General features: G+C 35.3%; 1 protein-coding gene across 1 annotated transcript in view; it reads right to left on the reverse strand.

Moving 5' to 3' along the window:
* Positions 1 to 24,651, reverse strand: part of prex2 (phosphatidylinositol-3,4,5-trisphosphate-dependent Rac exchange factor 2) — a 288,313-nt gene that overhangs the window by 179,794 nt on the left and 83,868 nt on the right. Inside the window, exons 12-17 of the mRNA XM_056450252.1 lie at positions 19,355 to 19,458; positions 19,207 to 19,256; positions 12,749 to 12,824; positions 12,056 to 12,128; positions 6,364 to 6,506; positions 5,941 to 6,033 (exon numbers count right to left, since the gene is read on the reverse strand). Of these exons, the coding sequence (XP_056306227.1) occupies positions 5,941 to 6,033; positions 6,364 to 6,506; positions 12,056 to 12,128; positions 12,749 to 12,824; positions 19,207 to 19,256; positions 19,355 to 19,458 (539 nt within the window). The remainder of the gene's footprint in view (positions 1 to 5,940; positions 6,034 to 6,363; positions 6,507 to 12,055; positions 12,129 to 12,748; positions 12,825 to 19,206; positions 19,257 to 19,354; positions 19,459 to 24,651) is intronic.

A 24,651-nucleotide genomic window follows, 5' to 3' on the forward strand; every position in this document is an offset into this window, starting at 1 on the left:
AATAAATGAATGCTTTGTGAAGAATTTGAATTTGGATGCTTTGTGTTTCACGTGCATGGCACTTCATAGAGAAGCTTCAACCCACAGTTAATTTCAATATTCTGGCATTATCTAGTTGCAAATTAACTATTGATGGATTGCATTTGTATTCAGAATGCACTCTATTGTACTCAGTTCTCAGTAAGATATTTGAACTGTAATCCTGACTCAAGTCAGAAAATCAGAAGAGCTGCAACAGCCCAAACTGTAGAATCCAATACAGTTGCTTAGTGCATGAACAGAAGTAAAACTGTTGTATTAGATTGTTTTAGTGTGTCTGTAGCTCCAGCTCCATAAATGTAACTGAAAAAATAAAAAATAAATAATTTCTCAATGCTTACACTGTCATTTTTAGCTTTGGGGTAAATGTACTGTATATATCTCATGTACAACTGTAAGTATGGGTGAATCAGCAGGTAATTTTCCCTTACACAGGTGCAGAAATCAGTCTTTTCATCCATACGTGCAACTTCCTCTTCTGAGCTCTAGAGTGGATGTAATTCATTCACTCTGAGCTTCACTGAATGGACTAGACACGTCTCTTGACTGCTATAAATATAACCATTCTTCTCCAACAATAAAACGCGCAATCCTCTGTTTCCGGATCATGTTTTTCCTCTGCATTGAAAAAAAAAATCTGTTTCACAGCTTTTTTCTGTTGCTTTCTCCTTCCTTTTTCCCCACTCACTTTTCTCCCTACTAAACTTCTTTATCCGCTCTGTCTTAGCCACTGTCGTTTCATCAGCTCCAAATACAAGTGCTTTTTTTTTGCTATTTTTACAAGACAGCTCTTCATCTATGTAAGTGCACAGCTGGGTTTTATTGCCTTTTTTAACTCTGCTACATATTGAAAACACACAGTGCTGATCCACATGCAATGCAGCCTCATTCAGTGACGCACAAGTTACTTCAGGTCTGGGTAACATTACTTTCCCTACGTCAGAACCGAGCCAGTTCAATTAACCACAACTACCACGGTTTGATCTAGCAGATCAAACGTATTGAAGTACTAAAATAGAACCTCAATAATGGCGTGATTTGATGTCTATTTGTGATATAGGTCTACAATGGCAAACATCATAGTGCACAATACCACTAAAGCTCATTTAAATCAATTGCGTTAACTGTTTATTTGAATTCAATTGATTTTAATTGCTTTTTCAAGAAGAGCTTGGCAACAGGAGTATATATTTTCTTATAAAAACCATCATCATCATTATTATTATTGTTATTCATTCATTCATGTAGTGTAAAGTGGACACTGACAAGGGAGTGCGGAGCCAAATGCAGGTTTATTGAAAATGGTCAGGCAAGCAACGGTGACAATCAGGAGCAAACAGATGTATGCTGACAAATCCAGGGTCGCAGTCAAAAACACAGGCGATAGGTTAGTACAGGCAGGCAGCAGACAACATAAACAAACAAACAAGGCGAGGGTTAAAAACAAAGCAAGGCAAGGAAAATGTTGTAATGTCACAAACTGTAAAACAAGACTCAGCCTAGATGTGTGTGTGTATGTATGTATGTGTGTGTGTGTGTGTGTGTGTGTGTGTGTGTGTGTGTGTGTGTGTGTGTGTGTGTGTGTGTGTGTGTGTGTGTGTGTGTGTGTGTGTGTGTGTGCATGTGTGCGCGCGTGTGTGTGTGTGTGTGTGAGCGCGCGCTGTTTAAATAGTCCTTGAAATCAGTTCATGAGCGGCTTCAGCTGTGTGTGTTAGCAATCAGTAGGCCCAGACGGAATCTGCGGATGTTTTTTGCTATTTCTTTTGGTAAACATCTACGGATTTCTGTGGAATTGTTTTGGGAGTATCATAACTAAAACCTTAATATGTGAAATAAAAAATCATATCTTTTTAACTTTTATTTAATGTCTAAAATGCAAATTCAATTAGATTCACTTGATTTGGTAAACAAAGCAAGTCTCTCATATAATATCTCTACTAAAAGACAGAAAATATTACTGTACAAACTGCATTGTACATAAATCAGATAAACATTTTCATAGTAGCCAATAATATTACTGTAATTAATTTTAAAAAATTGAATAAATATAGATTTAAACACATTTACTCAAGTAAATAAACAGAATTAATGATGGGCTAAAATCTGCAGAATTCTGCGTAAATCTGCGGAAAATCTGCGGAATTCTGTATGCGCAGATTCTGTGTGGGCCTAGCAACCAGCCAGGATTAGGAACCGGTTTGTGTGTGCAGTGCATGACTGGATCTTGTAGTCCATATAATTGGCGGATTTGTAGTTCTATGCGAACTGTGTGTTTAGTACTGGGTTGCGGTTGGAAGGGCATCCTGGCAGATTGCTGGTGATTGTAACACATTCATTTTCCTTTGGATTCGACTCTATTTCAGAGGTCACCACAGCGGGCTGAACCGCTAACTATTCCAGCACTTGTTTTACGCAGTGGATGCCCTTCCAACCTCAACCCAGTACTGGGAAAATAATAATAATAATAATAATAATAATAATAATAATAATAATAATAATAATAATAATCATCATCATCATTATTTTTCCATTTTGCAATGCATAAAAATAAACTGATGAAGCCTCACATTTATATGCACAAGTCTGAGTAAAAACAATGAAGGTAAGAAAAAAAACAGATGTGTGGATTTCAACTGTGGGTCACGACCCAAAAAATGTCTCGCAAGTCTTTTCTGGTCACAGACACACCAGAAAAAACCAATACTAAATAAAATTATACATAGGACCATAAAATCACGCTTAGTTATGAAAGCAAGAATAGAGAAAAGAAAGAAGAAAACACCTCTCATTTGTAAATGTGTCACTTGTGTCAAATGTGTCAAATTTAAAGGGGCACGAAACACCAATATAATTTTTTAAGATGTTAACAGTCATATATGTGTCCCACGCAGTTAAAACACTATTAGGACACATAGGACTATGAAAATCAGACCAAAAAATGAATAAAAAAATAAAACAACTACAACAAAAGTAAGGTACAAGACTATCAACTCAAGTCAAATTAAGTTGTAGATTACACATCAGCTAAAGCACAGCTCTTTGGGTTTTGTTGTATGACTTTAAGCATATTTTTGTTTACTCTACAAAACGAACATTGAGTCTTGGAGCAAAACTAATTGAGAACCACAATGATACTATGATCTATGAAAAAAATAGAGTGTAACAGCTGAATATAAACATTTATTTTCTCCACAGGGAACTAAATTTAACAATAACTTATACTGTAGGTGATTCTAGATTTATGGGTACATTTTGTGTCTCCAAAATGTGTCGCTCAAAAACAAAAACTAATGAAACAGTTTTGAATAATAACACAAATGATGTAAAATTATCTCTAAAAATAATGTTTGAATGTGTATTTAGGGACGTTTTGTCCTGACAATATAAACTTAAAGATTCCCCATACCCTCTTTTTCTCTTAATTCAAACATTTAATTATATTATAGCTTCAATTATCCTGAAATAATTAAGTCTAATTTTTATATTTGTGTATGTTTGCTCTGCATGTTCTCCCCGTGTTCGCGTGGGTTTCCTTAGGGTGCTCCGGATTGCCCCACAGTCCAAAGACATGCGCTATAGTTGAATTGGGTAAGCTAAATTGTCCATAGTGTTTGTGTGTATGTCCTGTTCCTCCAGGTTGGGGGTTGAGCATTGGGCTTATGACCCACCTTGTAAAAATTAGATGTTACGAAACACCAACACGGTGCTGCTAAATATCAACTTCAATATACAGTAAACGACCCTGGGAGTAAGAGTAAGTAAGTGTGTTTACTCAACTAAGTTAAACATTTGCATGAAACATCAGTTTCACACAAAACATTTTTTTCTGGTCAACTCTGTTACATCCGTAACAAAAAGGCATAGCTATCTATAAAGCACAGAGAAAAAAGCACATGACATGCTTCAAGTGATGTCACTTCATCTGGTGAAAAACTCTGGAAGGCATTGAGGCATGTCATTTATTCTTCTCTCATTAATTTATACAAAATGTTTGGGATTCACCAATAGTAAATAAATTTTCCATCAACTCTGTTATAATAATATTTCAGTAAATATCTCATTAACTTTTTAAAAACAATAATATGATGAAAAATACATGAGCCTTTTGCACTATTTTCAATGATAATGGAAACATTCATTCATTCATTTTGCTTCAGCTTAGTCCCTTTATCCATCAGGGGTCCTCACAGCGAAATGAACCGCCAACTTATGCAGCATATGTGTTACACAGCGGATGGCCTTCCAGCTGCAACCCAGCACTGGGAAACGCCCATACACTCTCATTCACACACATACACTACGGCCAATTTAGCTTATTCAATTCACCTACTGTATCCCGCATGTCTTTGGACTGTGGGAGGAAACCCGGAGGAAACCCACGTGAACTGTGAGAGAACATGAAACTCCACACAGAAATGGTCACTGGCCCAGCCTGGACTCGAACAAGTGACCTTCTTGCTGTGATGCGACGGTGCTAACCACTGAGCCACTATGCCGCCCACATAATGGATACAGTTTACTGTAAATTATAGATGCATGTTTAATATTATTCCTATTTATGAAAAATTAAGTGAATTGTATTTGTAAACTAATTTCGAGAGGATCACATGCTTATGATTGACCACAGCTGGTCCTGCATTAGCCAATTCATGATTCACCAATCAGACGATTCTTAAGTCTCCATATCACAGCCATCTTTGTTCTGAAGAATTACCTTCCACCTCTACTACTCCTTCTTTCCTAGATGGGTGGCATGGTGGTTAGCACTGTTGCCTCACAGCAAGAACGTCACTGGTTCTAGTCCTTACCAAGTCAGTCAACGTTTCTGTGCATTTCTGTGAGTTTACATGTTCTCCCCATGCTCGTGTGGGTTTCCCCCGGGTCCCCCGGTTTCTTCCCACCGTCCAAAAACATGCAACTTAAGTTAATTGACTAATCCGAATCACCACCATAGACGTGCTACTAGTAACTAGTTATCTCTTCATAGCAATCCTTATTTGTTCATTAGCTATAACAGCAGGGAAGTTTCAAAATCTACCTGAGCTCAAACTCCCCTCTCATCCTGCAATGGGAGGGAGCCCTGGGCTCGAGGATCTTATGAGCTCAGGGCTCTCTCCCGGGACAGCATGCCAAACACACGTTATAATCAATCATCAGCTAGTGTGTGAATGGAAAATACTTGTAATATACCTGCAACTATTTTAATGGGCCTTACATTAGGATTTGGCTGCACAATATATTGCAAAATTATCATTGTCGTGATAAAAGTATGCAACATATGTATCATAGACATGTGCAATAAATTACATTTATTTCATGCATTGGCTGTTTATCTAAATTTGATCAATCAGATGGGCCTTTACTATCTTTATCCCCACCCCCATAGTAGCTGCTGTTCTGTTATTGGCTGGAGCGGACCAAAAGTGAAACCAGAGCAGAAAATAAACAAACACTAAAGGCGAGAGTCAAAACAAGAGAGAAAAATGATAACAGCCAATCAGAGTGAGAATATCTGCTGCGGTTTTCACTCATACTGTTTTAGACTAAATGTTTGCACCTTGACAGTTTTTAGTGTGAATTAAAATGAATTAGATCTGAAAATCATCTTTTACCTGTTTATATTAAGATCATTAGCACATTGTTTGTTTGGCATTGAGAATAGTCAACACTTGACTGACATGTTTGCCTTTTTTTCAGTAAACTGCTTGCCACTTAATCTCGCAGGTGTCTTTTTTTTAGTTTTTTATATTTGAGAGCGTGCAGAATTATTGGAACATTTTTGTAGAGAAAAGATATGTTGTAATATATATCATTATCGCAATACTCAACAACTTCATATATTTTTCAGTATCGTGCAGTCCTAATTAAAATGTCAACCTCTAATTAAAACAACACACAGACCTCAGCATGGGATCCTTTCTCCACTGTTTTGACGATGGGAACTCTGTTTCGATCCTCTAACGTGAACCCGTAACCTCCTTCACTTGGCTTTATCTGAAATCAGAGCACACATTTCACAGTTATCATGACTTAACAGCTTTTGTTTTGTCATGCAGTGACATTTCATTAGAATTCCTGGAACTTCAGCCTCTGGCAGGCCAACACTGTCAAACCAGTTGACTTCATGTTTAAACGTAATGAGAGGCTGGTTTAGAAGCAGTCAAGCATAATTACTGCTGAAGACTCTGGCCCGAGTTCAGACCCCCCGTACGTGCCGAGGCAGAAAAGCCCCCCTGCGAGTGGATGAAAACCACATGGGTTCACGCCAACGTGAGCTATTGTAAGTGGCATCAGCTGTAAGCCATTACAGACGACATCTCTCACCAGCAGAGACTTGGCGATGACATTCTCCACTATTTTTAGGTCATGCTTTATGGGCTTGTGTTTGGTGTTGGAACCCTCCATCTCCTCATCGGCGAAGAAACGAAACAGGAGAGGCTCGTCTTTAAATTCACTTTTTTCTAGAACTGTAAAAACAAAACACAAATGATGGTCAGTTACTAGTGATAAATTTAATTGGGAGACTGACTGGTATCACCTCATCAGAAACTAATTTTGATCAACAGGTATGAAAAATTTAAAGGGGCACGAAACACTAATATAAATTTTTTAAGATGTTGACAGTCATATCTGTGTCCCACGCAGTTAAAACACTATTAGGACACATATATTTCACAAAAAAAGTAAAAAATTGGTTGTTTTTGCGTTATTCCAAGCAAATTCATTCTCCTTTTTAAAAAAATGTGGTTCCAGTTCTTGTCTCTACAGACTTGGTAAGTGTCTGATCAATGTTCTTTGTTTATGTTTATTCAGATGGCAAAGTTAGTTAGTATCGTCAGCAGTACTCTTTCAGTTTTTAAAGACATACCTTAGTCAAAATTTTGTAGTTATTAATTTCCAGTAATATCACTACAATAATATAGACTGAAAGATTTGCTGTAAATGCTGCTCTCCAAATGTAAACATGTAAACACCTTAATGAAACTATTAACATCGTGTAGGATTTCCGCCATATTTTGTGACAAGATAGTCTATACACACATGACTATTCTCTGCACCTACTGAGTGCATCTAAGTTACCAAGAAATGTGGAGGGTTTTTTTTTCTCTTATAAGGCATGCGGTATCAAACAGTCTATTAAAACTACACTCTTCCAACAGTTCCTCACATCCAAAATCTCGTTCGTCACAGGGGTATGCATGAAATGTTCCTGAATGAAAGTGCCAAACTGCAGTTTTTAGCGTTGACAAATTAATAATTTGGCAAATAATTTGATTACTGATGCCCATGTAAACATAGTCACTGTCTTTCTCCCCTGCGTCTCTCTCTTTCCCTTTGTGAAAATCAGCATGTGCTTGAACTAAAATTCCCCTTTTCATGCAAACCCTTCCCTCTTTCGCCACTCAACACTCCCACCTAAACAGAGATAGACCCACCCACTTTCCTGACTTTTTTCAAACTAGAGGTGTGAAAACACCCTGCTGAGAGGGGGGGGGGGGTGTTCATGGCCCTTTAACTGTGCTAAGAGAATCCTCTTTGATATTGAAAATACATGTTTATATGGTAATTAGCCTATAACAACAAATCTTTCTATAAATTATTGTTTTCTTTGTCTCATTGTGTGTATGCTTGTGTCAATAGAAATGTCCATGTTCAATGTAAAATGTAAGTTTTATGTTTAATACTTTAATTGTACTACAATAAGTAAAACAAAACCAAAAATGTAAAAATAAAACTACAATTAATACAGCAGTTTTAATAATACAAAGATTATCTGTTTATATTGTAATATCCATACTTAAAGTAACTTAATCTATTTTTGTCACTTAAAATTCAAAAAGTTAATTTAAAATCAAGTGAAAAATACACATATACTGTCATTATTTATTTAATATATAAAATAATTACAGCTAACATTAAATTAAATTGTTAAACAATATAAATATATTATTATATTACTATATTATATTGAAAAATGTATAAATGTAAAAAACTGACATAAAAACACAAAGTTTCAAAAACCTTCAAATTAAAAAAAACAGAAAATATAAAAACTAATTTAATATTATAATACAAAGTATAATATCTCAATTATACTAATATAATATTATATATTTTCCATTATTTGCTTATATTATATTATTATATTATATTATACATTATTATTCATTTATTTTATTTTCAGCTTTGTCCCTTTATTAATCTGGGGTTGCCACAGCGGAATGAACCGCCAATTTATCCAGCATCTGTTTTACACAGATGTCCTTCCAGCTGCAACCCATCACTGGAAAACATCCGTACACACTCGTTCACACACAAACACTATGGACAATTTAGCTTACCCAATTCACCTGTACCACATGTCTTTGGACTTGTGGAGAAAAACGGAGCACCTAAAGGAAACCCACTCAAACAGGGGTAGGACATACAAATTTCACGCAGAAATGCCAACTGACCCTAGCTGAGGCTCAAACCAGCGACCTTCTTGCTGTGAGGCGACAGTGCTACCCACTGTGCCACCGCACCACCTTATATTTTATATTATTCATTCATTCATTTTCTCCTCAGCTTAGTTCCTTTTATTATATATTTTTATTATACAATATAATATTATATATATATTACCATTAAATGCTGATAGTTCTTCTGTACTTTTTTCAAAGTTATTTATAACTTTCCCGAGCAAAAAGCTAATTTACAGCCACAATTTTGTTGTCATGTTCTGACTGCTGCCTGTCGTGCACAGTCAAAGAGAGTCAAATTAATGTGTAAATTGAATTTGTGTTCGCACAGAAGAGGGCAACACATAATGTACTGGAATGACAAGAGCTGTACAGAGAGTTCCAGACTGAAAGCCTTTTCTATGGAAAGTGGGCTCCATGAAAAGAACCAGGCCAGGATTTCAATCTGTCACCACAGCAACATGGGCTCTAAACAATTCCCTCACTTTCGTAGTAAAAAAAATACCCCCAACAAGAAAAAGAGCTCCAGTGTTCTCTGTGGGCAAGATTAGATAAAGCTGAATTAGCTTTAATAGTCACATAACCCAGTAAACCAGCAGACAAGAAAGACAAGACACTGGAGACAAAAATAGATTTTCCCCAATGCGCTTGTTAATGTTTTGGGCATTTTGGATTCTCAACAAGTTTTATTTTCAGTCAAACGTAAAGATAACATCCAAAACACACTTTTAAAATTAATCCAAAAAAATATATAATATATATAATATAATTCATTTACTAATCCTCTGTTAAACACAAAGAAAGATTAAGAATTTTAATGAAAAAACACCCATTGACTTTCACATTATTATTTTTTATATACATTATTATTATTATTATTATTATTATTATTATTATTATTAATTATTATTATTATTATTATTATTATTATTATTATTATTATTATTATTATTATTATTATTATTATTATTGGTAACACTTTACAATAAGATTTCATTATTTAATGTTAGTTTATGGATTTACTAGCCTGAACTAATAATGAACAATTCTATTTTCATTAACTAACATCAACAAATACTGTAATTAATGTATTGTTCAGTTTTTTACATGTTAGTAAATGCATTAACTAACATTAACTAATAAAAACTTACCTTATTATTATTATTATTATTATTATTATTATTATTATTATTATTATTATTATTACTATTATTATTATTATTATTATTACTATTATTATTATTATTATTATTATTATTTTTATTTTTATTTTTATTTTTATTTTTATTTTTATTTTTATTTTTTTATTTTTATTTTTTTATTTTTTTTCAAAATTCTTAACAGGGTTCCCACATATTCATGGAATTTCTGGAATATCATGAAATTTAAAAAAAAAATTATTCCAGACTTTGAAAGACTGGGAATATAATATATTTTTTTCCAAGTCATGCAATATCAGGAGTTTTTGTTTGTCAATTTAAATTGTACTTCCCATCTATCAAAATGAATTTTGTATTCTGTGCTGTTTTTTTTATCACATTGTTTCTTGTGTTTTGTCGTTTTATTTTTTTCTTACTTGTCAACCAGCAATAAAATGTATTCACAAGGCTGTACCTGTTAAAAATAATGATTTATTTTTGTCTGGTCAGTGCCTCATGGATTTTGAGGGAAATATTTTTCATTATTGCTGCCTAAAATGTCACATGACGTAGCTAAATCAGATCAGACCTAAGCATTATTCACATTTATATTCTGGATGCGTTTTTTAAAAGGTTTTTTTTACAGAGGGATGTATTCAAATATATTTTTCCTAAGTATATACAACATTTAATTTAAAAAACTATTTCTGGTCTGCAGTATTTTCTGAACTATGGAATGGTTATGGAAGAGATACCCATAATCCCCTTTGTAAACAAGCTCTAATGTGTCAAATAATTTTAAAACATATTTTATAATTGAAACGTGGTGATTCTTTCTGTTGAAGCAACCCCTGATAAAGCAGAGACACAGCTGAAGGAAAGTGAATTCTGTGCTATAAATGTATGCAAATCAGTGCATACTTAAATAAATGTCTCATTTGCATGTTGAAACATAACATTTTAGAGAACTTGTTATACAAAAAAAGTATTTGAACAATCTTGTGTAATACTTAATTGTAGTGTATTGCCTTAACAGTCACATAACCCATTGAACCAGCCTTAATGGATGAATGGAAGCCAGAAAAAATAAAGTGTAGCCAGTAAGGTTATTACGATCCATAAATTTGTTGGTAGTTTGCCGCATATGAAACTCAATTGCAGGCTGTCAGGAGCAGCCCATGGTAGACGATAAATGAGTCACACAAGCATGATGTGGACTTTGGCATCGAGTGCCCTGAAAATGAGACCTGAATCCTACAAACAAACAGTTGCCATGAGAACAAGTCAGTCAAACTTGGATTGTGAAGAAGGTCAAGGCTGTTGTCGAGAAACAAAATGTGTAGAATCCAGTTAGGGGAAAGGTTTTGCAATGTATTTTTCTCCCATTAAGATTTTCAGCATCCTAAAAACAAAATGAGTTTACTTTAATATTATCTTTTTGCAGAATCAAATGTTGTTCAATGATTCACTCAAAGCACTTGCCAGCACATTAAGCACTGAACCAGTTAGTAAACTAACAAACGCATCTGAATTTTTTGGCGGACAGTGTCCGACATTAGGCATGGTGTGATCTTGTTAGGGGCGGCATCGAGACAGACAACCCCCACCCCTCCCTTAACGTTCGTCCACGACACCGATGGCGGTCATCATTTGCCAAGAGCAACTACAGCTTGTGCCGCACCTGATTGAGCATACCAAATTGTTGGCCAAGCTCTTAGCAAGTTTACATCTCTCGTTAGCCCTCCTATATCTGTGATTAGCCAGAGATAAGTCGAGGGAGTTCATCGAGATCTATATGAGCTCAAAACTCCCCTCTCGCCCTGCAAATGGAAGGGAGCCCATCGCTTGAGGATCTCATAAGCTCAGGGCTCTCTCCTGGGACAGCATGCCAAACAAGCTTTATTATCAATCATCAGCTAAGTGTAAACTCCTCAAACAGTAAATTTACTATTGTGTGAATTCAAAATTGTAAATGAATCTCAATAAATATTTTATACAAATCTGTCTGGTTCATTTAATGAACCGCTGTGTTGATCATTCAACTACTCAAATTGTTTCCATGTAAAGCCACTGAGTCATTTTAAGGAACAGTCTGATCTGTAACAAAATCATTACTCTAAGCATAACAAATTCAAATATTTTTTTCTAATACAATACATTAACAAATTATACTCTTATTAAATTACACAGGCATCGTTCCTGCTGTTTTCATGTACAAGCTTCATTAGATTTATTTATTTTTTTAAGTTTAACATCCTGGCTGACACTTTTGATTCTCATTTCAGATATGACACAATACAAAAACAAACATTAAAACAGATACTCTGTCAAAAATGATCAAACTAACAGGTATACTCATATACATAGGAACAAAGAGAAGAAAAAAACAGTCACTGAAATAAACAGCTCTCATACCATGATGCATGAATCCATTGTCGCACAGCTCCACCCCCAAGATCAGCGCCTCTTCTCTGCTTCGACAGTCACCCTTCAAAGAAAAAAAGACAAGTGCCACTCTCTTTGTCTGCTTACAAGTGGTCAAAATGTCACACACCCTCTTGAGAACCAGAAAACCACATTTAACACACACAAACACTGCGGTCCAGCCACCACAGTGCGGAAACTCTGAAGAATCACTCAGCTGCTTGGCAAACAAACACAATATACTCTCTAACATGGATGGATGTGAAATGTGCCTCTCAGTTTCTGAACTACATTATACTTCAGACTGAACCCAATTCTGCAGTATCACTGTGACTAGTCTGCTAAGTGGTTCTTTGGCTTGTAATCATAGGGGAACGAATTTAAGTGATGTATAGCATTAGTATAGGTTCTTTAGCTGTTCTTTAGGGTGGTCACTGTCTTTAAAGGAATAGGTGCTACGTAGTACTTACCTTCCCAATGATTGAATGAATTATTGAGGCATTGTGAACAAGTAATTTATTGACAACATTCTTAAACAGCCTACTTTCATTGTGCTGTGTGAATTGGCCTTTAATTCCAAGGTCCCCAAACAGGAAGTGCAACCCATAATTTGAAATACAGTAGACACATGCCGTGGAAAAGGTGGAAAATATTAAGTTACAAGACAATTTTTTAAAAATGTACCTGTGCTATAAGCCAGTCGATCAGTTTGTTGGCCATCACCACCGATTTATATGTTCGTAGATGATAATCTTTATCCCTGTGTGGAAAATAAAAACAAACATTTGACTTGACCAGTTCAAGAATGTCTTGTCTTTACAGCAGCCTCAGGAGACGCACAATTCAAGCTCGCCTTTCACCTTTGGCTTGACTTGCATCCGCCTGAGTATCTCTTGAGAGGTCTGTTCTGGGCTTTTACGTCACAGTTACCCTTTCCTCTCGATTTTCAGAAGTCTCAAAAGATCTTTACCTAAAATTTGTTAGTTGAAAAGGGGCCACCGTTTTTGACAAAAGAAGACCCTCAGCACATGTTCTTGCTGATCAAATGTTGATCTGGAACTGCCTATCACTATGAATGATGTAACAAGACAGTAAATGAATCTGGATTAATATTTCAGCAATAAAAGCCTTATTTTTGATTAGTCACTGAATTAATGGCTCAATGTGGCACTCAAATCACACAAATAGCATGTTACAACCTAATTTAACCAAACGAATCAATGATCAAAGCAGTAAATGAATCAAAATTAAATCCTTTTGAGGGCTGGGGGTTGGAACAACTTAAAGTGTTGTATTAAAAAATCAGTATCTCACTTAAAACACACAGGTATGTGCCAAAAATGTTGAATATCGAGGGAAAGTCCATTTATTTTAATAATTTTTTTCAAAAAGTGAAACGTGTGCGTTATATTAGTTCACTACACACAAAGTGAAATATTTCACACCTTTATTTGATTTAATTGAATGATTATGAATTCAAAATAAAAAATAAAATTTTTTTATAAATATTTCACAAAATTTTATTATTTCATATGACCAGTAAAAAAGTATCTTAAACACATGTTGGCCTTCTGAAAAGTCTGTTAATATACTGTATTATGTCCTCAGTACTTTGTTGGGCCTTCTTTTGCACTAATTACAACATTGAGGCAGTATGGCATGGAGGTGATCAGCCTTTAACACAGTTGAGGTGTTATGGTAGCCCAAGTTGCTTTGATATCGGCCTTCAGCTCATCTGCATTTCAGGGTCTCTGTTCCCCCATCTTCCTCTTGAGAATATCCCATAGATTTTCAATGGGGTCAGGGTCAGGTGAGTTTCCTGGACAATTAAGAACAGGGACACCATGGTTCTTAAACCAGGTACTGGTAGCTTTGTCACTGTGTGCAGGTCCAAAGTCCTGCCGGAAAATAAAAATCACCAAAAAGCTTGTTGTCAGTAGGAAGCATGAAGTGCTCTAAAGCGTCCTGGTATAGAGCTGTATTAACTGTGGACTTGATAAAAGTCCACACCAGCATATGACATGGCTCTCCAAACCATCACTGACTGTGGAAACTTCACACTGGACTTTAAGCAGCTTGACTTAGTGTCTCTCCGTTCTTCCTTCAGACTCTGGGATCTGATTTCCAAATGAAATACAATATTTGTTTTCATCTGAAAAGAGGACTTGGGACCACTGGGCAACAAACCAGCACTTTTCTCCTTAGCCCATCATAGATACTTTTAATGTTGCTTTTGGTTCAGGAGTGGCTTGACACATGGAATTCTACAGCTGTATCCCATGTCTCGCAGATGTCTGTATGTGGTGGTTCTTGGTGCTCTGACACCAGCCTCAGTTGGCCTTCCTTGACAATCCTATGGTCATACTTGTGTACCTTTTCTAATATTCCAATTTTGTGAAATATTGTATTTGGATTTTTTTCATCTTTAATCCATAATAATTAAAATAAAATTAAACAAAGGCTTCAAATATTTAACTTTGTGTGTAGTCAACTAATATAACACACAAGTTTCACTTTTGGAAACAAATTATCGAAATAAACAGACTCTCCCTCGATATTCAATATAATCCTGTATATTGAATGAATCAGTGATTTAATTAATTAATCAATCAGTAAATGAATCAAATGTCTTTTTTAATACTTAAAAAATGGTGCGGAGCTGGGGGGAGGGGGGGGGGGAGGGGTCAACACTGACCAAGGTTGAATCAATAGTCTTGCAATAAAAAAAAAATTAGATGCTTTTAATGACACTATTAAAAATAGGAACATAAAGTTAGACATCTTTGGCTACTACTTTCACATCTGTAGTGTCCCACCACTGTTGTTTATATATAACATTAAATGTCAATGTAAAATAGTTCATATTTATTACTTAATTGTGTTTTATCATCCCTATACTCTCTACACAACATGGTTTTCTGCTCCAATTGAAGTCAGCAGGTGTCTCCCAGCACATTTCAGTTCAGCCCCAGGCCCAAATGCTTTGTGGCTGCTTCCAGACCACGGGAAAATGAAACGGAGTGACGATTTTCCCATGAAGCTAAGGGTCTCTTGGGGGACACTCACTGCACTGGGTCAAAGGGCTTGACTGGGGCCCACACCCCTATTACAGCACTCAAACACACTCCAGCACCAAACTCAGTCCAAAAGACAAACATCCAGTTCCATTTTTATACAGCCAAACACCTCCAGAAGACCGGAAATGTGCAACTGCTGCTCTCTCAAAGTGTGTGTCACGGTTTCTGTTTCGATTATATAAGGATTTGTTTTAATCACAGAGCAGAAGTGTGAGGCTGGACAGGCCTTGCCATGATTTAACCGCTACAGACATGGAGCCAGCCTTTTCTTCTGTAGCTGTACCCAGAACTGTCAGCGTGACAAATGAGGGTAAACAGCGTTACCACAGGCAGTCATACGCCTGGCACAAGAGCCCTGCAATCTGTAGGACAAGTGTGTGCAAAGTCAACCAAAGCTTTCAAATAGTCTCAAGATCTTGGTCATTTTTGGACACTTTCTTTTTGTTCAGCTTCTCGCTGTTATACAGTATGTCAGGAATGTTATTCATCCTGGATTTCAGGGTGTAGAAGAGCCTTTTTTTTAATATGGGTAAGACGGGGGCGTGAAGCCCCTCCAGAGCCCCTCCAAACAGCAGGAAATACCAGATAATTAAACTAGAGCTGGATCCTCCAATTATAGCTGTGCTAGGAAGAGATGCTTAGTACAGGGTAGAAAAATGTGGGCATATAGGCATTCTTTAGCCCTATTTGGATGGTAATTGGTTCTTAAGGGCGGTGTCAGTAAAAATGGAGAAATACAGAACCTATAAAATAAAAAGACATTTGTGGGATTGCATATTTGCAGTACAGCTCATCAGGCCTTCAACAATGATGACAAAATTAAAGTTTAATTTTAGATGAAGAATTCAGTGAAAATTAGAAAATGGATCCATCCCATCACAGAGCAAAAAATGTGCCCTCTGAGTCCATTAGTCTTGTGTTTGCACACAGAATTTAATGTCCTGTGGCCTGATAGCTGCCAAAATCTAAAAATTGCACCTGTTTCACATTTAAGACTTCCATTCAATTGTAGTGCAGTCCTGAATCTGATTATTAGCATAGAAGTGTAAAAGCTACAAAATGATGGCCTTATGTGCCCAAAACAAACAATCAAAAACAATCAAAAATCTATAACTAACCTAATTGTGGAAAAGGTCAGTGTGATTTTAATTCACTTATCAGCCTCCTGTTTTCAGTGACAGGGGTTCAAATGAGCCCCTTGGTTTTTAATAAATTACTAATGATTGAACATTTCACTCAAAACACACCAGAATGGTGACCGAGAGAGCTTAATGTGCTGCAATTTTAAAAAAACACATGCAACTACAAAAAAACACCAGCAAACTGAGAAAAGATCTGCATCTGTTTCTTCACTGATCTTCACACATTCTGCAAATCCTCACAAAACATGCACAATAAAAGAGAAAAAATTCCCACAATGCAAATTAATAAAATGCACAGCATTTTCTAACAACTCTTGCAAAAAGAACGCAACACAACCGAAAGGTTTCAAGGGGACCCTAAAACATGACGGACGCCACTGTGCTGTATTTTCTGTGTCCCAATTTGCAGACTATCCATCCTAAACAATATTTGAAAACAGAATTAGTATATCACAAATTGTAGTATGTTGAAAACAGTATGCCAAAGACACCCGGATGGTTTACTATTTACGGTAAACATTTTTAAGAGTAGACTCGTCAATACTCTTATATCTCGCTGATATTGCCCACAATACATTGCACGTTGGACATGAATTCGATAAGAACCACAAATGTGGGTGAAAAGTGTAAATAAACTACAAACATGATGGACACGCAAGACCAACCATCAAGAGGCTTCTGTAAAATTGTTTGTATGACTGTTAATAAATATCTAGATAACTGGAAGATATTTAAATCACATTTTCTGTGTTATATGTCATCTGCAACAACATTGTGAACTAATAAAAAGACGTGTTTGGACATTAACATCTGAATGCATAATTATACAATGACCTGAGGAGATTTCTCTGCATGAAAGACTTGCGAATGGCAGATTTTCTTGCTGCTGCTTCTCTAATATGGTAGGAAATTAAATATGACAGAAATATGGATGATGTGTGGATGATTGACATGGCTCATAACTAAGCAACATAGCGATCTGTTAATAAGGAAGTAGTCCCAAAGCTTGCATACTCTTCTGTTGCACACTCAGAAGTACAGTTGAAGTCAGAATTATTAGCCCTCCTTTTAACTTTTTTTTTTTCTTTTTTTTTATATTTCCCAAAGGATGTTTAATAGAGCAACAAAATTTTCACAATGTGTCTGATAATATTTTTGTCTTCTTGAGAAAGTCGAATTTGTTTTATTTTGGCTAAAATAAAAGCAGTTGTTTTTTTTTTAAATAACTATTTTAAGGTCAAAATTATTAGCCCCTTTAAGCTATTTTTTTGATAGTCTACAAACCATTGTTATACAATAACTTGCCTAATTACCCTGACCTGCCTAATTAATCTAGTTAAGCCTTTAAATTTCACTTTAAGCTGTATAGAAGTGTCTTGAAGAATATCTAGTCAAATATTATTTACTGTCATCATGGCAAAGATAAAATGAATCAATTATTAGAAATGAGTTATTAAAACTATTATGTTTAGAAATGTGTTGAAAAAAATCTTCTCTCCGTTAAACAGAAATTGGGGAAAAAAATATACAGGAGGGCTAATAATTCAGAGGGGCTAATAATTCTGACTTCAACTGTATCTAAAAATTCTTAAATCAAGAAGCATTTTTTAGACAAGCAAATAATTTTGTCCTGTTTTAAAAAATACTGGGCCAAAATGAATTGAGTTTTTCCTGAAAACAAGCAAAATAATCTTGTGTCGAAATGAAAACACAAGATTATTTTGCTTACACCATTAGCAGATTATTTTGTTTGTTTTAAAGAAGAACCCACTCAATTATGGCATATTATTTAATATTTTATGTGTTTACTTGCCTACAAAATGCTTCTTGAATTAAGAATTTGTAGATATTTGGACAAGAAACAAGACAAAAAAAATCTAAGAAAAGCATTATGCAGAGGGTTTGTTTCAGTTTTGACGCCTTGTTTTCAGTGTTTTCACGAGTTCACACTTGCAATAGTTTCAGAATAAATTGTATTTGGCGTGCTGTCCGGGGAGAGGGCTCTGAGCTCGGGGAAGACAACCAAACTCGAGTTATTCCTCTTACCCGGCCCCAGAACTCTCCCCCCGGGATTGAAATGCTTAAGAGGTGAGGTGACGGGGTGGTGGAGGGATGCTAAAGTCGTAAGATGCTGCAGGTAAGACAGCTTTGGTATATATAGGGGTTTGGTCAAGAACTGATTGGATGATAAAATAATTGTCAAATGACATATTTGATACTGAAACTTCTGCGCGTGCTCCTCCCGAAATTTGTTCATAAAACATTACTTAATGTTAACAAATCAAATCTAATCACCTATAGCCACACAATTAATTAAGGAATCAGTCATTTAATCCAATAGCAAAGTAGTAATCAATAAGATTTTTCTTAGACTTCAATGCCTTGTTTTCAATTAATCACTGAGTTATAGAATATGTGTTTTAATCAGCAAATTCATTAGTAAATTATTCCAGGAACTTGTTAAGTTGATGATTGATTGAATGTTTAGCATGAAGAAAAAATCTGTGATTGAATCCAAAAACAAAGCTTTAAATGAATCTGAGCTTCCTTTTTTCAGACACGAGTGCCTGATTTTCGATTAATCATTTGAATAATCATCAACCATGAGTTATCCTTCACTCAATAGTAAGTAAATAATAAAAAATAATCAACGAATTACTGAATTTATCCAGGAATAAGCACTAAATGAAACTGAACATTATTTGTTTTCTCTTTTTTTCAGTGCTTTCATTGAAATATTTGCTGATGTTATTGTAAATACGCCCTCCAACACTGTGATTTTTATCGCTTATCAGCACCATGTTTCCAGTAGGTGCTATCTTTAGAGAGGAGGGAGAAGTGCCAGGGGTGCGAATGTACACCTGGCAGAGCTGGTGTGACTGGAGACAGCTGTAATGAGGTGGAACAAATACTGGCCCCTTACCTGATCACCGGTGTGAATAAACTATGGAGTCGACAGAACAGCCTCACACCCTGAGGGCGAGAAGGACATCTGTTATTGTATGCCAAACTTTTCCAAGAGGCAAAAAGAGAAAGTGGCCATTTAGCAGAGCATAGCGGGTTTGGATTACCTTGGAGATGACATCCTGCATGTCGCTGCGAGGGTGGTATGTGCCGTCATCATAGCGGAAACGATACAGCACTGGCTCTGGCTTAAACTGGTGCTTGTCTGTAACTGGAACATGTTTAAAAGACTGGATATTTAATTATGAAACGAGTATGCAAAATTAAGTTTACATTTTTAAGAAATTTATGCTTACAATACTTTTTTTTGTTTGTTTTTGTGATTGAATTTTATTAACTTAATATTATTCAACATGGATGCTTTAAATACAAGAAATGGCTGAGCATGAACTGAACTAAAACAGAACCTGAGGTCATTTAATACAGTGAGATATAAAGGAACTAAACAAGGCACAGGTTAGTATAATAAACCAATGACAATGAAAATGAAGGAAAGCAAGAAACCTGGAAATAAACACGGCAAAAAAGCACAGGAAATGTAAAATACACTTTAAACTGCTCTGTCCTACATGTGCTTTTTACACAGTATGGAAAATGATTCATGCAAATAATAGGAGATGGAAACACATTCAACTTTGATGTAGAAAACATTACACCCATGTGACTAATCAGCCGTTTCTGCTAGGGATGCGGAGTCGACTTGATTCCTCGACTCTTGATGGATCTATTACAGAAATCGACTCGTAGAGTTCAGTCTGTTTTTTCAAAGCCTCCTGAATGAAGCGGATACATGCTACAGTTATAATCCTCATTCTTCAGCACGATGAGCATCGAAGGCACCCGCTTTGAATGCATGTTCATACGTTTTCATGATTTTGCTTTTGAATTCAGCAACCACGAGTATATATACTATATACTTCTATATATTCCTATCTCTCTGCGATATCAAGTTTGCGGTGTTATAAATTAAATAGGACGTATGTGTGTACATTTGGAGCAGATCGACGTCTTACATAAGCACTGCAGGTAAAATTACGATGTTATGTTATTGGTTGCTGCTATATGCTCAAGTAAAATGTTTAACCTATGCCTATTTCAAAAATAAATAAATAAATAAATTATTTATTAAAAAACACTAATCATAATGACAAAAGTAGCCAAGATTTATTTATTGACAAAATCTGACAATACATGTCCTGTTTTTTGGGGGGGTCGAATATTTTGGCTATTCCTCTTGTTTATTTTGTAGATAACTACAAATTACACACATTAAAATTAAGATACAATTTATAACATATGAAATTCGTTTCAAAAAGGATTTTTAAATAGCCAAGGCTGTTCAAAAACAGGTGTGACTCACTTTTGTTCCATTGAATGCAAACAGTGATATTTAAAAGTAAAGTAATAGGTTATTTAAAAGTACACTTTTAAAAAAAATCACCTTTACGAGAACAAAAGCAATAACATATGCTTTGAGTCACAGTCTATCACGCTGCTTTTATTTATTATTTTAGGTCTGTTATGAATTATTTAAGTTAAACATTTCATGCAGGGGGTCAATATCTAACTTGTCATTAAATCAAATTGAAAAGCTATTTTGTTTATTGATCAGTTAAAGTGTCTGTTGCCTTAAAAAAAATACAGAAATTAACAACTGCAGACCGTCTGCTACTCCAGATTATTTCATTCACTCTGTACTATGTATTCAAGTATCAAACATTTGTATTAAGAAGATATTTAGGCTATTTTATGATTTTTATTTTTGTTTGGGGTGTTTTTTATTTGTTAAAGAACTGCTACATGTCTTTTCATTAAATATTTCTATAATAAACTGATGTTTTAACTTTCTGTCTCCAGAATTGCAATGTAATTTTCAAAATTATCAATTAAAATATGCTGTAAAAAATTATAGGCTGATAACTATTTTATTTTGACTGCAGATTATTGAAACTGTTGTTTTTGTCTGACCAGAGGAGAACTGCATGTATAAAGTGAAATATTATACAGCATGTTTAATCCTTGCGCTATTTTAAGTGAAAGTAAATGGAGTCAATTCCTGAGTCGATTTTACCAAAATTAGGAGTCGAGAATCGGAGTCGACTCCAAAAAATCAGGAACTGAACACCCCTAGTTTCTGCTGATGATGCCTTGCTTACTCTTGGTTACTAGGTTACCAATATTGCAGTCAGCTGCTGTAAAACTCAATAGCTGTGTCTCATTTCAGAGGCTGCATCCTCAAAAGTCCACAAAAGCCGAACCGAGCATTTTGAAGTTAGACAATCTCACCTACAGAAGACAGATCTAATCACCTACTGTAGCAACCGTAACAGCTGCCGTTAATAAACGGTAATAATTTTTTTTTTTGTGATTTTAAAACTTATTTTAAGCAATCTGAAGGCAAAGTAAGGTTTACAGAAGCTGGAAATATAATTCCTTAGATCCATACAGTACATGTATACATAAAAAATGTAAACTGTCTATAAAATCCCTCTTTAGTAAGACATGTCATACTCTTTCTGTTGTTTAACGTGTTTAGATTTCCAAGTAGAATAAAACCTAATTCATACAATTAATCCAGAGTTTTCTTTTAAAAACATCCTGCCGATATCAGCGCACAATGAATCTTGGAACGTTAGAGGCTGCGAAGGATCCACCGGTTGTGTACTTCATTACCTGGGAAATGAAGGATGCATTTTGAGGCTTTTTTTTTTGAGACATTAATGCAGCTAATGGAAATGCAGCTAATTTTGCACTTGATTATTTTTTGAAAACTTTCTTTGAAAAAGATTTCAGTTTAGGATGAACCCAACTTGTAATACGATGTTTCTTGAGCATCAAACTGAGGGTATTAAATACACTCAGATATAAAAAAAGAACTAAACAAAGATCAGCTATAAAGAGAATTGATAGGCTTCTTTCATAAACATTTTTTAAAATTTACTAAAGTGAAAAGTTTAAATTACACAGCTAATAAATACATCAAATATAACCAACTTCTATAGTATTAATATTTAAAAAAATTTTTTTACAAGATGTGCCACTCTACTAAATAAGTACTTGAACTGTAGGTTTACATTTTGTTTACGGCAGCAGGGGTGCAAAAAAAAAAAAAAAGTTAAATAATGGCCCCATTAAATTACAGAAATTTGCCGGAAATTTACATTTAAAGGTGCAGTAGGTGATCTGCCAAAATGCTAACCGGTTAGCATGTTATCTTTGGATGGCAGGGGAGGGACTGTGTTTCAATGCCATTCCTCCTGAAATCTCGAACGCGCGCACCGCGACATGAGAGCAGACAACCCACTAGTTCTTGTCATTCACCAGTTAGAAATGTAGTTAGTGGTTGGCTGGCGGTGTGCAGGATTTACACTCATCACTAAGCCATACTTACATGCTCTTTCAGAGCGAATATTCAGAGAAGCATGGCAAACAATATAGGGAGGCTGTCATTGTTCAAAAATGAACCAATGTGAATATAAAAGCAACTTCACCACAGTAAAGCAGGCTAGGAGGAATAGCGCTACTTACTGATGTTTTGTTCTTAAACTAAATAAAAATCAACATTATCGATGCTGTAAAAAGGCCCTTATGAAACTGAAAATAGCCACATTAAACTTTCGCCGGAAGATTTCAGTGGCTGAACAGCACTTCTGTGCATATAGCCCATCCATAACAACACAATCTACATCAGCTTTGTGGTACTAAAATAAATTTAAAACATAGCATTACATAACAGAAATACTTCAGCCATGGTGTCGGCCTTTCTCCAGCGTGCAAAAGTAACTCCAATATTGATTCAAGACTTTAAAAAGTTCAATCCAGCATTGGATTTTATTGCAACTGTGACTGTCTCGTATGGACGTGAACGTGCGGCTCACATGCAGACGTGCACGCGCTAATGGTGGCCATGCATGAACAGAAGCCCAAATCTACGTTTGTTGACAAACAGTTTGAGCTACTTATCGGAATTATGGGAGATGTCGGCCCGACAATATTTAAATAGATGAACATTTTTTAGTTTTATGCCCTCCCCAGAATATAAAATACATATTTTAAACACATTTACACACTTTTAAACACATTTAGATCATTTACTTTAATCATTACTACTGCACTGTGAAGAGATTTTCAACCAGCACAACAAAAAATATTTCTCAAGACAATCACCTACTGCACCTTTACGTAAATTTCTGTAATTCAACGTCCATTATTTTATGGTAAATTTCTGTAATTCAACATTTTAATAATTCATTATGTTATGGTAAATTTCTGTAATTTAATGGTGGTTATTTTACTTTTTTTTCGGCACCCCAGCTTTTTTTCGGTACCGGAAGTTTTTTACAGTGTGTTTTTTTCTGATCATTTAATCAGTTGTTCATTAGCACTTGTATATAAATGCTACACATTATATTTATTGTTTTTATTATATTTTTTCAATAAATACAATGTCCATCTTGGTCAATCAATGTGTAGCATTTTTGCAGCTAGAGTGGATGTATTCACAACAAACAATGGCATATTTTGATGACGGTTTGACCAAGTGTGGAATCATGGGAGTTGTTGTCTTCATTACATCCTATGGGAACCTCTAGAAATCCCGTTCATGGTTGAGCTAAAATTTTCAAACCTCATTGTCATGGTAAAATGAAACATAGTTAGGCTGAAAGCTATTGAAGTGAAAGAAGACTGCTGAAGCGATTGCTGATGAGAGACGAGCATGACATGGCACCAAAACAGCAGAGCTTATTATGGCACAGTCCACCACTTATTGTTGTCGTTTTTTTCGATCTTGAACAAGTGCCGAAAAAGCAGCACTCTTTATCATATTAAATAAATATTAATATTCTGTTATAATACTTCTCTGCCTAGTTTAATACAGCATGACATATTAAAGCATCTTTAGTGTTTCTCTGTTTTCTATAAAACCAAACCAAATCAAGGGTGTATGATGACATTAGTGTGGTGACACAGCACTAGTTAAAATTGTTTATTTTTCTGGATTTGAACATTTATTGAAATATGTCAGATAATGTAAGTACACACGTCACAATATATAACATGTTCTAGTAGTTTTTGAATGTTTAAATGAAAAAAAAGACGCATATTTGCCTTTAAACATTAATTATGCCTTTACATGTGCATGAAGATAAAAAGGCAGTTTACTATGAGGCTAATTGAATATCTTTGTCGGTATTAAAATGTTGACACACAAATCTACAACTCTTAAGGATCTATAATCTGTTCAGTAGACTTTCAGCAAGCACAAATGCAAGTAACACCAACATACTTATGAAAAGTAATCCGGCTGTTTCTGCCAAATGAATTCATCCTCTTCAGCGAACACTCAGCAAAGGCTTAAAGATCTTTCTCACCAAAGCCGTAAATGCAGGCGAGTGGACAGAGG

Source organism: Danio aesculapii, chromosome 24 (genome assembly GCF_903798145.1).
Source record: "Danio aesculapii chromosome 24, fDanAes4.1, whole genome shotgun sequence".
Taxonomy (NCBI): domain Eukaryota; kingdom Metazoa; phylum Chordata; class Actinopteri; order Cypriniformes; family Danionidae; genus Danio; species Danio aesculapii.